At 39.1% G+C, this 15560-nt stretch overlaps 2 protein-coding genes across 4 annotated transcripts in view; one reads left to right on the forward strand and one right to left on the reverse strand.

Annotated features, from left to right (window-relative positions):
• Positions 1 to 15560, reverse strand: part of Ctnna1 (catenin alpha 1) — a 125791-nt gene that overhangs the window by 39331 nt on the left and 70900 nt on the right. The gene's annotated exons all lie outside the window — the stretch shown is intronic.
• On the forward strand, positions 353 to 6591 carry Lrrtm2 (leucine rich repeat transmembrane neuronal 2). The gene is made up of 2 exons (XM_048331636.1): positions 353 to 2990; positions 3355 to 6591. The coding sequence occupies exons 1-2, from the start codon at positions 2987 to 2989 to the stop codon at positions 4899 to 4901; spliced, it is 1551 nt and encodes a 516-aa protein (XP_048187593.1). The 5' UTR covers positions 353 to 2986; the 3' UTR covers positions 4902 to 6591.

The following is a 15560-nucleotide window of genomic DNA, read 5'->3' on the forward strand; positions in this document are numbered from 1 at the left end:
TCCTAAGGTCATGAATACAGTAATGACTTATTGGGTGTAGTGGTAAATACCTATAAGTCTCTGCTATTCAGGAGACTGAGGCAGGGTGATCTTGAGTAAGGGTCAGCCTGGGCAACACAGCAAGACATTGTTCTTATTTAAAATGACAATATTGTGCTGTTTCCTGGGTAATTTTCCTTGCCCACAATTCCGTTATAGTAATACTGTAGTATATAAGAAGAAAACAAGAGTCCAAGAGTAAGGAGGTTTTTTTCTTTAAAATTTTTTACATAAAATTCATTCTTAATTATGGTTGTTTAAACCCAACTGGGTTACATGCTTTTTCACCCAAGGAAATAAAGTGGCTAAAAGTTTCTTTTTCTTCTTTCACCAAGAGCATGGCTGACTTCAGTAAGACATTTACAACATCCTGAGGGGTGATATAATGGTGGTAATTGTTGCCTATTTTTGGAAACAGGATCTTGCTTTGTAGCCAAAGCTTGGCTCAAACTCATGATCTTCCTTGCCCCGGCTTCTAGAGTGCTGGTATTACAAGCAAGCACCACCAAAAGGCTTCACCTTATTTCTTTCAATTAAAAACAAATTTTAAAAGGCAATACTTCTATGAGACTCTTCTCTTGGGAACCTGTGGGGGCAGGATTGTAGCAAATGCATTTCAGAAACCTAGTGTGCTAGACCTTGCTTACCCTGTATCCACAGAAAACTGAACAAGCAACAAAATTTCACAAGCTCATGCATGTAGCAAGCCCACTGAGCTGGACTGGAGGAGGAATCCAGGTCAATGGGGCAGTGGCATTGCTCCACCTACACATCTCTCTTCTCCCTTTCTGAGCCAGGGCCATGCAGGAACATGGTGGTGCAAATACTAGTGCGTGCTCATTCCTGAGAAGGTGAGCAAAATCTCACAGGCAACTTTGGCTTGAGGGCTCGGCTCAGCCAGTGAACTGCACTGGAGCAGCCTGCGACCGTGTCTCCTTCCCTTCTTCCTTCACAGGTGCCAGACCTGTCTCTACTGGCCCTCGGCGCATTCTTGCTTACTTCTCCTCCCAGGCATTTCTGTCAATTAAACTTGCAACAAGGGATCGCTTTGGGAACTCAAAAATACATCTGCCTTGTGAAAGAGTTTCCACAGCACTTTTACACAGTGCTCTAAGGAAGGAAGACACCTTCATGTCTTCCAGCCCTCACTCAAGTACCACATTCCAGCACAAGCATTTTACCTCTTAAGGTAATGACTTCTTAGACTTTCTCAGTGAATGAAACCCTCACAAGAGCTTGCTTCATAGACACAGTTAGTACATTTCTGCTTCATGTCCGAAATAAAACTAAGGACATTACCAAAGGTATGGGGGTGGGGGGTAGTTATATACAGTCAGATCATGTATTAAAGGCATTATCTTAGTAGACTTGAATGCATGACACTGACTCATGCTAGAAACATCTTTAGCATTTTTACATCTCTAAACCTGGTGCTGTTCATTCACAGTCCAGGTCTGGAAAGTGATGGCACTATCCCACAGGGAGACACTGGAGTCAAGCAAAAACAAGCCAAAGTAAAAATCCTATTCCAAAGTACAAATGACCTTTTGTATTCACAAGAGAGATTCCAACAAGAGCTAGTGTGAGATTCAGTCAGTTCTTAAGAGTGCCAGTAGGAGCTAGTGTGCAAATGCCCTATTATTTCAGTGCCACAAACCCTCCAATCTGTTACTAGCTGTGACTTTTAGTTAAGGAGGTAGAGATGCTAAGGTAAAACTAGGAACCTCTGTTCCACATTAGCATTTGAGTCGTGTATCAAACTGACAATAGCAACTTGCCTTTTTCTTCTAAGATCAATGCAGCACTATTTTTTTCAATCAACATGATAATAAAACACTGTTATAAAATAGGACAGAGAAGGAAACAATCTATTTTAAACTAGTTTCCCTGAAATTCTCAAAGGAAAAAGAGGCCAAAATACTTTCTTTTCGAAGCCCCCACCCTTTTATTCTTGTGCTTTATTGTTAAGCTCTTAATGACAAAGAAACTAAGCCCACTTAGTTTAGCCACACATCTACAAGTAAATCACAGTCATACTTTGATCTTAACCAAGCATGACTATAACGCAATTGAGTAGCTTTCCAAACTACCAGCAACGACACTACCTTGGTATAGGCTGGCATTAAATCAGTACTTCATAAATCAATCATGCTTGCTTCTGCCCATCTAGATAATCACTCCGAGGAATCGGCAGTACAACACTGACTCTCACACGCATTAAGAATCATCACTCTCCTAGCCCAACTCACTGTTCAGATGGTTCTTCTTGAATACAGCCCTTATTACAACCTCACTGCTGCTTTCTACACTGAAGGAACACAAAACGTTTTAACGTCAGTAGTTCTTCTTTCTTGCATTATTGTAACTGGGGGCAGGGGGTCTTACAAGCCCCCAATACCGTTACAAAGCACGGTGCTTTTTAACAGTAAAGCTTCTGGAAAACCCAAACAAAAGACACGTCACCCAGTGACGTCAGCCTATATACAGTTCTGTGTGGTCGCAGCACATAAGCAAATCCATTCTTGTGCCGTTTCTCGGAAAAGCTTTTCAGTAAATGCACTCATGCTGCTCCAGGAGCTCTTCTCTGCAACAAGCAGCCCATCTGCCATCAACAAGTTAAGACCGCGAGAACTAACGACTACGGAACAGAAAGACTGAAGCTTTGATGACCAGCAACAATCAAGGAGGAAAAAAAAATTTAATAACTTGCATTCAGAACTGGTTTTGGGAATCAGAACATCATGGAAAATGAAACCAATGCTTGCTAGAGGAATATCCTAAGGAAAAAAAAACAACTCACCCTGGCGGATTCAATTTTAATAGGAAAGCCTGGAACACAGAAAACAGGAAACTGGTCAAAGGCTCCTGTATGTTAGAGCCTTTTACAGACTCACTGCGTTGAGTCTGATAACCTCGACTGAATGCAGCCTCCAATGTGCACAGAAGAATGGGTAAGTCCATGAATTTATGTCTTTTACAGTCAACAAGGACTCGCACTTTAAAAATAAGCCACTGAATCACATTTTATGAGAAATCCCTGCCAGTGCTGGAGTTGGAGGGTTAGGTAAAGGCACGTATCGCTGGTGATAGAAATATGTTTTAGCTTCTTAAGAGGTTTAAGTTGTGCTCCTGTCATACCAACGAGGTTAATTTTTCTGCAGCAAATGAAAGTAAGTTTTATGCAGTAAAATCTCTCCTCATAATGTTATGTTGTTATTCTTGTTGTTTTTAACAGCCTATATATATATATATATATATATATGTTCTGCTGAAACCTACCCTATCTTCTTGTTTTCCTTAAATTATATTCTGCAGGCTTACATTTCAAGTGGCCATTAGGGGCCCCTATGCTGGCAGCAGTGTATGCAATGAGTATGGTTTTCAAAATGCTGCCTGCGCTGGGCATGGCGTGTCCCCCCAAATGCCGCTGTGAGAAGCTGCTGTTCTACTGCGACTCTCAGGGCTTCCACTCAGTGCCAAACGCCACGGACAAGGGCTCTCTGGGCCTGTCCCTGAGGCACAATCACATCACAGAGCTCGAGAGAGATCAATTTGCCAGCTTCAGTCAACTTACCTGGCTTCACTTAGATCACAATCAAATTTCAACAGTAAAAGAAGATGCTTTCCAAGGACTATATAAACTTAAGGAATTGATCTTAAGTTCCAACAAAATATTTTACTTGCCAAACACAACTTTTACCCAACTAATTAACCTGCAAAATTTGGACCTGTCTTTTAACCAGCTGTCATCTCTGCACCCAGAGCTCTTCTATGGCCTTCGGAAGCTGCAGACCTTGCACTTACGTTCCAACTCCCTGCGGACTATCCCAGTACGTCTGTTCTGGGACTGTCGTAGTCTGGAGTTTCTGGATTTGAGCACAAATCGTTTGCGAAGTTTGGCTCGAAATGGATTTGCAGGATTAATCAAACTGAAAGAGCTTCACCTAGAGCACAACCAGCTGACAAAGATTAATTTTGCTCATTTCCTCCGGCTAAGCAGTCTGCACACGCTCTTCTTGCAATGGAACAAAATTAGCAACTTGACATGTGGGATGGAGTGGACCTGGAGCACTTTAGAAAAGCTAGATCTGACTGGAAATGAAATCAAAGCCATCGACTTGACAGTATTTGAAACGATGCCTAATCTTAAAATACTCCTCATGGATAACAACAAGTTAAACAGTCTTGATTCCAAGATCCTAAACTCCCTGAAATCCCTCACAACTGTGGGCCTTTCGGGCAATCTGTGGGAGTGCAGCCCCCGCATATGTGCTCTGGCCTCCTGGTTAGGCCGTTTCCAAGGTCGGTGGGAACATTCCATCCTATGCCACAGCCCTGACCACACCCAAGGAGAGGATATTCTAGATGCAGTCCATGGATTTCAGCTCTGCTGGAATTTGTCAACCACGGTTACTGCCATGGCTACAACTTATAGAGATCCAACTACTGAATATACAAAAAGAATAAGCTCATCAAGTTACCATGTGGGAGACAAAGAAATCCCAACTACTGCAGGCATAGCAGTTACTACAGAGGAACACTTTCCTGAACCAGACAATGCCATCTTTACTCAGAGAGTAATTACGGGAACAATGGCTTTATTGTTTTCTTTCTTTTTTATTATTTTTATAGTGTTTATCTCCAGGAAGTGCTGCCCTCCCACTTTAAGAAGAATTAGACAGTGCTCAATGATTCAGAACCACAGGCAGCTCCGATCCCAAACACGGCTCCATATGTCAAACATGTCAGACCAAGGACCGTATAATGAGTATGAACCCACCCACGAAGGGCCCTTCATTATCATTAATGGTTACGGACAATGCAAGTGTCAGCAGCTGCCATACAAAGAATGCGAAGTATAAGATCTACTCGTCATCAAAAATCACATCAGATAAGTAACCTATTTTACATAGTAGGGGATAAATACATTATCTAATTTTTACCAATGGTGACATTAAGCCAAACCAAGTGGAGACTTAGTTTTTCAAGTGTTAAAGTATTTTTAATTTTTTAATGAAACCATATTTTAAGTGTTAAATGAAGCAATGCTCACATTAATTTGCATTCTTGTTGGAAAGTCTAAAATGCTTCAAAATAAGACATTTCATGTATGTAATTATATATTATTGTGTGTAAACATTTATACTAAGGTCTCCATACACTATGTTTTTCTATTGAAAACAGTTTGGGGAGAAGCTATTGAACAAAAACAGATATGGATCAATACCTGTTTGATCACTGCTCTATACCCGATATATCACAACTGGCTTTCTGCTTTAAAAGTCAGCAAAGTTCTCTTGTATGATAATTTGGTTATTTACTATTACATATCTATAATCTGCCGGTGTGAAAAGTAGATGTACATGTATGCTGAAGGCTGATAAATATTAAACACTCTTCTTCCTGAGACCCCCGCCCCCCGCTAGAAGAAGATATCAAGGTCCATATCACAAGATCAGAACCTTTCATGTAACTCTAATAATCTAAATAATTCTTTAACATATTTAAACACTGAATCCAAGTGACTGTAAAAAGGTCTCATTACAATGAAATCAATACTGAATAATTACAAAGACTGATTATATATCTTTAGTTTGACTTGTAATAGACATGTTGATTTTTGTGGCACTTAGACTATTTTTTAAACTATTAAATTGCCATTTTACTGATTAACTTACTAAGTCCTTTATTTACATTTGGAAAGGGTTAGAAATTATTTGAGAGAGGAGATAAACTGAGTCAATTAAACAATCCTAACAGGTTCAATCCAGTTTAAAAAATATCCCTTTAAAAAGTATCTATCATCTCCCACTCTTGTCATGTTTAAATAAGCCTTGACAAAGAGGTTTAAGCTTCTATCTTTAAATCTTTAAGCATCAAAGAGACAAATTAAAAATAATTGGCTAGCAAAAGGCATGACACCGATTCTTGTTCTATTATAAAGGAACCATAAAAATTACTTTGTAAATCTTATATACTGAATTTTTCCCTTTCAATAAAAATACGCATTCAGATTGTGTGATTCCTTTTGAGGCAGGACCAACATATTACTGAGGTGACTTATGGTGCAACACTTGACATGCCTATACTGCCACACAGCAGTAACTGGAAGGTAGCACAGAGATGAAGGATGAAGAGCAAAGAACAACTCTGAAACCTGATTCTCAGGTTAGCTGAACTTTCTGGGCAGCTAAGAGAAATTCCATATAATCTACACCAAACAAGCAAGATCCAAGGATCTGCCCTGGAAACAGAACAGAGGGAGCCTTTCTAGCGTAACTATAAATATTGCATAATAATACAATGATGCCACATTTTTCATGCAGGAAAGAGACATGAGTGTTCAATTTCTTCTATTATGATTTCTATGGAAAAACTATGACATATTTGGGATTTAGATACAGGTTATCAAATTCACACAGATTTCCCCTACACACACACACATGTGGTAAAACTGGAAGTAGGGCATTAATTTGATTTTGGAAAACCGAGCATTTTTACAACTGTCACTGTGTGTGAAAAAAGGCATAAATCCTTGAGAAAATCACTACCATAAAAAGAGACATCTTTTCCTTAACTTGTTTCTTAACATTACACCCTTCATTCAAGGTATATTTTCTTTCTAGAAAAATGAAAACATGTTGCCATTTTAGTTTAACCAGTAAGATTCATCAGTTTTTCTCCTTTAGGACCAAAAAGGGTAACTACACACATGTGAGTTTGAGATATATAGATATATAGATATCACTTTCTAAAGACCAGATCACAAATTCTGGTGAAAAATGCTCTCTATGTTTTTAAGGGAGAGTAATTAGTTTGGCAAATCCTCAGCCCAGTTCCGTTCAGTTGATCATCTCCTATTAAAACAGACTCTGGGCTTGCCTGGACAGAAACAGATGCTGATTTTCTGGCATATAGCACAGTGCACTACTTTCTCACAAAGGGGCTGAAATAAGAAGCCCCCATTATAAAGGAGAGACCCTCAATGGGCAGAAATTTACCAACCCACTTAGGTTGACCACTGCCATTTGTCAGGTGACAGACAGCTTGTTCACACTAGAGCTCTAAGGACACACGATTCCATCAACCTGAAAGATAGAAGTACTTTGCATCACTCCACCCAAAATTAATTCAACTATGAATAGAAGGATAAGAAATATTCTCATCCTTCTATCCCAGGAATCCCTATGTTAATCCTAAAGGAGACAGTAACTGGCAAACTTCTTAATGTATGTGGGAAGCATGCCATTCAGTAATTCAGAGGAAGAGCATTACCAAGGCCACCAAGGAATGGAAAAAAAAATTTATATATATATGTGTGTGTGTATATATATATTTCCTTCCATGTTTTTGGTAATGTTTGCTGAGAAAAAAATGACAATATGAACTATTAATTTTCCCTTTCATCCTCAGCACAAATTTCCTTTCAATTGCCTACAGAAAGCAGGTTATAAATTTCCTTTTAATTGCCTATAAAAAGCAAGTTATATTTTCATTGCTGTCTATCTGTGACTTGGTATCAACACAAGGTTGAAGATGAGACTTAAATACCTGTGCTGCCTTACCAACTGGCCAGGTGGAAGCTTCCCACAGTGACACTAAAGAGTCCTGTCACAATGTTGGGCTTTGTTCTCTTTGCCATTTTCCTCCCCACCTCCCGCACCCATTTTCAAGATTAGAAGATTAGAAGAAAATGACCATTAGGAACTAGAAAAATAATCTCTCTTGAGAAAGAAAAGCAAAAGATTATGATACCATATCTATGTAGGAAGCAAGAAGTATTTTACAATTGTTTCTACTCATTTCTATAGCTTGCCAGGAAACACAAAAGACAGTGGGAGTTAGTAAATGTGCAAATCCACACCCAACTCAGAATGTGCAATGCCAGCATCAAAAAGCAAGGACACTAATTTTTAAGCCAAAGTAAGTACTAACAAATGTGATTTTTTGATGTGCCTGTGAATTCCTGTACCAACTGAATGGATGAAACTGAACTCCCCAGCACTGCTTAATAACTTCTAAAATCCATCTGTTCATTCTAATGCCAATTCTGGTTACCAAGAACCAGACTCCATCTTCCTAATAAAAACGAGCCCTGTGTAGCACTAGATCTGAGTCCTAAAATTCATACTTCCCACAGAGAGCTGGGAAGGGAGGGGAACTATAAAATCTCCTTACCTCTCTGGATATCAACATAAATTTTTAACAGCTGAATTACATGACAAATCTCCTAGTACAACAGAAAGTCCCCAAAGTATGTTTGGGGACACACTTTTCATATCTTATTTGTTAAAGTGAGACAGAAAAAAAGACAATGATGCCATTTATAGCAACTTAAATATTTCTGTCTAACCAGGGGCAAATCATGGCTATTTGAATACGGCCAAAAATAAACAGAAAATCAGTTTAAGCTTTCGTTCTACTATGGCAAATATTTGGAAACTTCTGCAGCCTTTCAACTAACCTTTTCTTGAGTTTTTAAAAAATAGTCTGATATACAGAATGTTTGGTCAATCTATCAACACAGACTGGAAACTCAAAGTACAGTCCAAACACATTGTGCCCAGTCACCCTTAAGAGCCATTTTCTGTGGGGTGGGAGGTGGGGTGGGATGGAAAGAAAATACCATTATACACAGGGAGTCTTGGGAGGGGGGAGGGTAACAAAGTACAGTGTACAAGAAAGTTTGTTATTAAAATTGTGTATACTGTAAAAAGTGAATGTCTCTCTTCTTTCAGAACTTCCCTTGTCAATGTGAATATGTGAAATTTGAAAAGCCATTTACAATAGATAAGAAATCTTAAACAGTTGTTTTGTACCATGTCCCCTCTACAATGCCAAATATATCAGCTGAAAAAGGGACAGCTAATCATCACCTGTCTGTATTCATGGAGAGGCCAGATTATGCTAGGAAAGATTAAAAGGAAGAGGCACAAAATACCATGTGGATTAAGAAGCTGTCTTTTCTACTGAAGCCTTAAAACAACAGGACAGAAAGTGGAGCTCAGACTATCCCAGTCCTCCTACACAATGAACTACCTTCAAAAAGAGGTCAAAAAGGGTCAAAAAGAGGTCCTAGGGGTTTGCACCAAGTGAACGGCAACTTGGCTTCTATTTCAGCTAGGACAGATCCTAGCATCACGAGCACACCACTCCTGGTAAGTCCACAGGTCAGGCTGACTAGGCTGGTACCATTAGGCTCCCTCCATGACCTATTCTACCCCAGATGTCAGCTCTGTGGGTATGAATGGGAAAAGGAAGATTCTTAACTAGTGTTCTTCAGTTGGCATCAACACCTTCAAACCGGATGTTATGCCTGGGCAGCAAGTGTCCTAATGTCCAGGAACTGACTGCCAATAAACAGCTGTACTTTCCAGGATTTAATTCCTGCCTCTCCAGCCCCACCACAGCACAAAAAGATCGAACAAAGGAATAAGAAAGGCTAACCTTTTCTTAATACCCAGGGACGCTGGGATCAGTGAGTCCAAGCGACCTCTCGCATCAGGATCCTCGGCTGCAACCAGTGTAGAGGCAGGAAGCACAGCACACCATTTTGCAGCCCAAATCAATGAAGCAGTGATATATATATATATATATATATATATATATATATATATATATATATATATATATATTTATATGAAGTGATACGGTTTTAAATTACACAAAAGGAACAATTCCCATACTTTATGAAGTTAAACACTAAGCTTATTAACATAACTTTTGTTCAATTTAATCTTGAAAATCTTATGTCAAGCTTCACCTCATTTTTTAATCAGTTATTTGCATTAATTTTACTTGTATGCTCCCATCATTTTCAGGTTCCACTGGGGCTTGAATTCAGGGCCTGGGCTCTGTCCCCGAGCCTCTCTGTCTCAAGGCTAGCACTCTACCACTTGAGCCACAGCTCCACTTCTGGCTTTTTCTGTTAATGTGGTGCTGAGGAACCAAACCTAGAACTTCATGCATGCTAGGCAAGCACTCTACTACTAAGCCACATTCCCAGTCCCTTCCCTATTCTTTAAATATACCTAACCATCTGGGTACAAATCTCCTTTAGATGTACTGCAAAATATCTTTACAAAGACTGGAAGTTTTGTAAACACTCTTTAAGGAATGGATCTTGAACCTCCCTCTCAGTATCTTTTTTTTTTTAAGGGTCATTAAAAAGCAAGAATCTTCGAGACAAGTACAATGAGGCATCTTAACCTGCAAAGCACAAAAACTAAATACTCTCTCACCCCAATACAGGCCTAACAACAAAACCCAGCCCAAGGTGTCCTAAGGAGCTGCAGCTAGAAACCCAACTGGAATGGGCCATCTGTGAATAGTTCTGACCCGCTGGGGCTAACAACTCATCCTTAACTCAAGAATGAGACTTTAAAACTGCAGCCTCAGAGGCAATCCCCAAGACCGGTTACAACTCTCAAGGAAGGGCTTCACCACCAAAACGCCAGGGAAGAGATGCAAGAGTCACAGCTAAACATGAGCTTCACTGCCTGGCCACTCACAATTGTGTTTAGAGCATCATAATTTCATCTTTTGAAACTCTTATTTGTAATAAGTTACCGATGCTCCAAGTTGTTTTTCTCTAAAATGATTTTTAAAGACACATATTAGCTCATTTCATCATGAAAACCACAAAAAAGTTAATAAACAAAAACTTCTGTCATATAAATGTGTTCAGTGGTAGAACACTTAACCCAGCTTAGATCTCCAGTTCTGCAGCAAAAACAAATAATGTCGAAAAACAGGATAAAATATGAAATCAATGCTAGCTGCCAAATACATCAAGGACAGCACTATTCAGTTCCCAAAATGTCTGGAAGTAATATATTTATCACTTACACAGTAACTAATCCTAAAGAGTTTTTGATCATCCACTAAAAAAAGGTAATGAAGCCCTGGTAAAGCAATAGTTATCTATGATATAAAACCATTTGTCCTTGATCTTCCTGGTGGCCAAGGCAAAGAACAGATCCAGTTGCTTCCACTGATAAACACTGGTTTATCTAATGAGGAACACATGTAAGTACAAAAGTCCGTGAGTTACTTACAAAATGGAAGCAGTTGTAGAAATTTTTAAGAAGGCAGACAATATTTCTAAGAAATTTTTGGAGAATATGCACTATCCTTTACGTCAACTCTTTGTAAGATGCCCATGTATCCATGCTGCATGTTCTATGTGATCTAATTTTGTGATCATCCAAGACTGAAGCCTAGAAAGTCTGTAAGATTAACTAAGTACTCTCGAGTAGCTTTTGTTTCCTCTGTCCCCACACATGCACAGTAAAGCTAATAAATACAGACGTTATTCATCTTCTAGACTAGGAGTATAATTTAAAATTAAAAACATTTCCCACACACTGGTGATATAACTTAGTGGAACAGTGAGGAGGAAGGTCAAGGTCTTAGAATGCAGAGAGCCCTGGGTTCAACCCCTCAGCACTGCAAAACACAAACCACCTTCCACTATACTGAGAACAAAGGAAAATATGTTTCATGCAGTGTCTTTATTTATGCTGATGATAATCATAAATGTTCTCCTTTGGGTAAGAACATATGCGATTCTAATATAGGTCCACAACTTTTTTCATTTCAAGACCAGGACTTAACCTTGGCATCTGACACTTCCCTTCCATTCAATGGCTGGTGCTCTACCACCTGAGTCAAGAATCCATCCCCCAAGGTTTTTGTAAAAAAAGAAAAGAACCTGTATAATGGCAACTAATTCCCTAAGGAAAAAAAAAAATAGATAAGGCAAAGCAATCACTAGTCCGACTATTTATGAGAAATTTAGGTATCTTAAAACCTAAGCCTGAAGTCTGAACTATTGAGGAGGCTAAGATCTGAGGATCCCAGGGTTACAAATCAGCCAGGGCAAGAAAGTCTGTGAGACTTTTATCTCCAATTAAGCACCAGGAAACCGGAAGGGGTGCTGTGGCTCAAAGTGGCAAAGCACTGCCGAGGTCCTTAGTTCGAGCCCCAGGAATGCATGGGGGAGGGGGGACTGGTACTACATATCTATGTTAATCATTTCTCATGGCCATAATAAAGTACTTAAGAAAACAATTTAAAGAAAGAGGGTTTATTTTGGTTTGTGGTTTCAGAAGTTTCACTCGATGGTTGTTGGCTAGCTCCATTGCTTAGGCCTCCAGTGAAACAGAACATCATGGTGAATGCAGTATGTGACAGAGGAGGCCACTGGACTCAAAGCCAAGGGTTAGGGACAGGATATACTCTTCTAGAGTATATCCCCCAGTGACCTTTAACTAGACCTCCCGTCTTTGTTTCTACCACTTCCCAATAATACCATCAAATTATGAATTCAACAATGAGTTTACCCATTGATTGAGTTACAGTCCTCATGATACAATCATCTCTCAATTAGCATTGTAAGTTGGGAACCAAATATTCAGCATGAGACTTTTGGAAGGACTTCATTTCCAAACCATAAGAATGCCACCCAAGAAACTACCTAGATTTTAATGAGAACAAACAAACACAGGTTAAGAGGTCTGCTCTACATTTAAACTTAGGACTTAATAACACCGTCAACCTCCTATGCCTTGGGCCTTTCACCCCTAAAACAGCCACTGGAACAATCAGATATATTTATGTACCAAGTCCTGAGACTTTCATGTAGTAAACACCAAAAAGTATTTGCTGCTTTTAGCAGCACCATATACAGTACTATATGCTACAGTTCCTCCAGTAGAAAATGTAATCACATTAAAATCACGTTAGACACCTGTGTTGCTTCTAAAACTTTCCACTTTCATCTAGACTTTCTTCCCTCATATGTTAATGTGAAGTACCCAAAACAAAGGTTGATAATTAGCCAAAGCTTTCAGTAAGCATCCACTGTCTGGATGGTTACACTTTTCACATCTAATATTGATATAAAACTAACCACATTATCTTACAGTCAAGATGATCTGTCTTACAAAATGCATTGTAACATTAGACATGACACTACTCTGGTTTGGCTTTCTGAATCAAAGCTACATTCCTAAAATTTTAGAATCCTTCCAAAATTCCTTCTAGGTAAGGCAGTCATATAAAATCAATTGATGCCACTTAAATTATATAGAATAATGTAAGAATAACATATTACCCATTATCCTAAGTGAGTGCCTGTTTTTCAAGTGAAATAAATAATTTCACTGATGTATGTCTCTGACAATCCTACTTAGGATAAACTACACAACTCTGAAGTAAGGGTCACATATGGTGTCCAGCCCTTCCGGGATGAAAGTGTGGCTCATAGCCTAGTAAGTGCAGGACCCTTAGTTCAAAACCCAGTACCAAAAACGAACAAGAAGCAGGGCTTTCCATTATAGAGATTCTGGTTCCAAGGACAATTTGCCAAGGGGAGGTGGGCATGTAAGCCATTAAAACCAAAAGGATTAATCTGGGTTTAGAGGTGTGGATCAGGTGGTAGAGTGTCAGCCAATGGGTGAAAGCATCAGATACTGATACAGAAGTTTGAGTCCCAGTTTAGGGGAGGGAGGGAGAGGGAGGAAGGGATTAATTAGTTCAGTTCATCTGTCAGGGTATGATGTTTTGCAATGGCTGGACTATGATCTTATTACCAAAATCTCTACTCAATATAAAGCTTGCTCAGAATTAGGTTGTCAGAATGGTATACCCTTCTCCCCCCCGCCCCCCATCCTGTAGCTGTTATGGCCAAGATTTTCTAAGAAATTCTTTTCTCCACATTGTATTTCCATGATCATGAAATTCAACAAGACTAGCTGATCTGTTACTCACAACTTCTGTCCATTTATCCACATCTTTTTACTCTCCTACCTGCTTTATCTTACGGCATCTCTAAATGTCAACAAGTATAGTGTGTCAACTGCTAAGCACCCACTTTTACCTTCAAGAACATACCTAAATTAACAAAGCACTTCCTCACTTTACAAAAGGGAGTTATGTGTCAAGAACAAACCAATCCCCACAGTTTGGTGAATACAATTAGAAACACACTGACTTGAACTATCATCTCTTCATACAGATCCAAACGTAAAATATTTATTTATTTACTTTCACTTTCAAAGCCTACAAATACTGGCCATTTAATATGTATGGCTTGCTTTTAATATTAAGCATTTATTCTCCAGCTATCTGATCAAATAAAATGAAATAAACCAAATAAAATCCCCAACACCCTTCACAACTTTAATATTAACTGTTATTTTTGTTTATATGTAGGGTATGGAATGGACATTGAGTTCATTTGACTATTAATAGAAATGTGCAATTCGTAGGGTAGTAATATGAAGTAATTCTTATGTCTCTTACCTATGCCCTAAAATTTTACTCTAGTTTTGTCAAGATTTTTGCATAATCATCCAGAAAGATACTGGCCTCTTGTGTGTTGGCATGCTCTGCTATGGTTTTTGCTTTAAATAAGAAAAAAAAATCACGAGGATCAGGCACCAGTAACTATTCCCTACTAGAACTGTATATGTTAAGAATCTAGAATCCTGAATGTACTTTACCATATCTGTGCTTCTCTTGATAATCCCTCCATGGGATTATCATGGGACAAAACTGCTAAAACTTATTATCCACTTCCAACTACTAGAGTCCATTTAATCACTGAGCTAAAACTGCCAGTATAAGATTTATCTACTATTCTCTATAAAAAGCTAACGGGACTGGGAACATGGCCTCGTGGTAGAGTGTTTGGATTCCTCAGCACCACATACATAGAAAATGCTAGAAGTGGCGTTGTGGCTCAAGAGGTAGAGTGCTGCTAGCCTTGAGCAAAAAGAGGCCAGGGACAGTGCTCAGGCCCTGAGTCCAAGCCCCAGGACTGCCCCCCCCCAAAAAGCTAACAGTACATGGTCAGGATTTTTCATCCTTTTGGTATTAGCAATCCTGAAGAGCCAGAAGAAATTACAGCACGTGGGAGGCTGAGAAAGAAGGATCATGAGACCCTGTTGCAAATCAAAAACATACAAACAAAAGATATTACAGAGCTTGAGTGACAGTAATGTAGACAACAATCTATGTTCTCTTAACATTAAACATGAGTTGAATCATAGGACAAACTGTTAATGGGCTGATCTAACGCCTACTTACATTCTCATCAAAACTATTCAGAAGTTATCATTGATACATAGAGGTACATAAATTGCAGGCATTAATGGCTCATGCTTGTAATCCTAGTTACTCAGCTGGCTAATATCTGAGGGTCATGATTTGAAGCCAGTTTAGGCAGGTAAGTCTGTGAGACTTCTAATTAACCACCAAAAAGGAAGAAATAGAGCTGTGGCTCTACTGTAAGTTTAAAACAAGAACACCAAACCAACAAAGGAATGGGAACAAATGAAGAACAGGCTCACAAATCCACACTTTGTCCTAGATCAGCCTAAGGAATGCTTGATTGACAATGAGGTTTGATCACTAGGTTGCCTTGAACATCCAAGTAACTGGGATTACACTCAAGTCCATCATGCCTAACAAATCTGAAATCTTTAAACAACAAACAGTAGTCACCACTAAATAAA

This window comes from Perognathus longimembris, chromosome 22 (genome assembly GCF_023159225.1).
Source record: "Perognathus longimembris pacificus isolate PPM17 chromosome 22, ASM2315922v1, whole genome shotgun sequence".
Classification (NCBI taxonomy): Eukaryota; Metazoa; Chordata; class Mammalia; order Rodentia; family Heteromyidae; genus Perognathus; species Perognathus longimembris.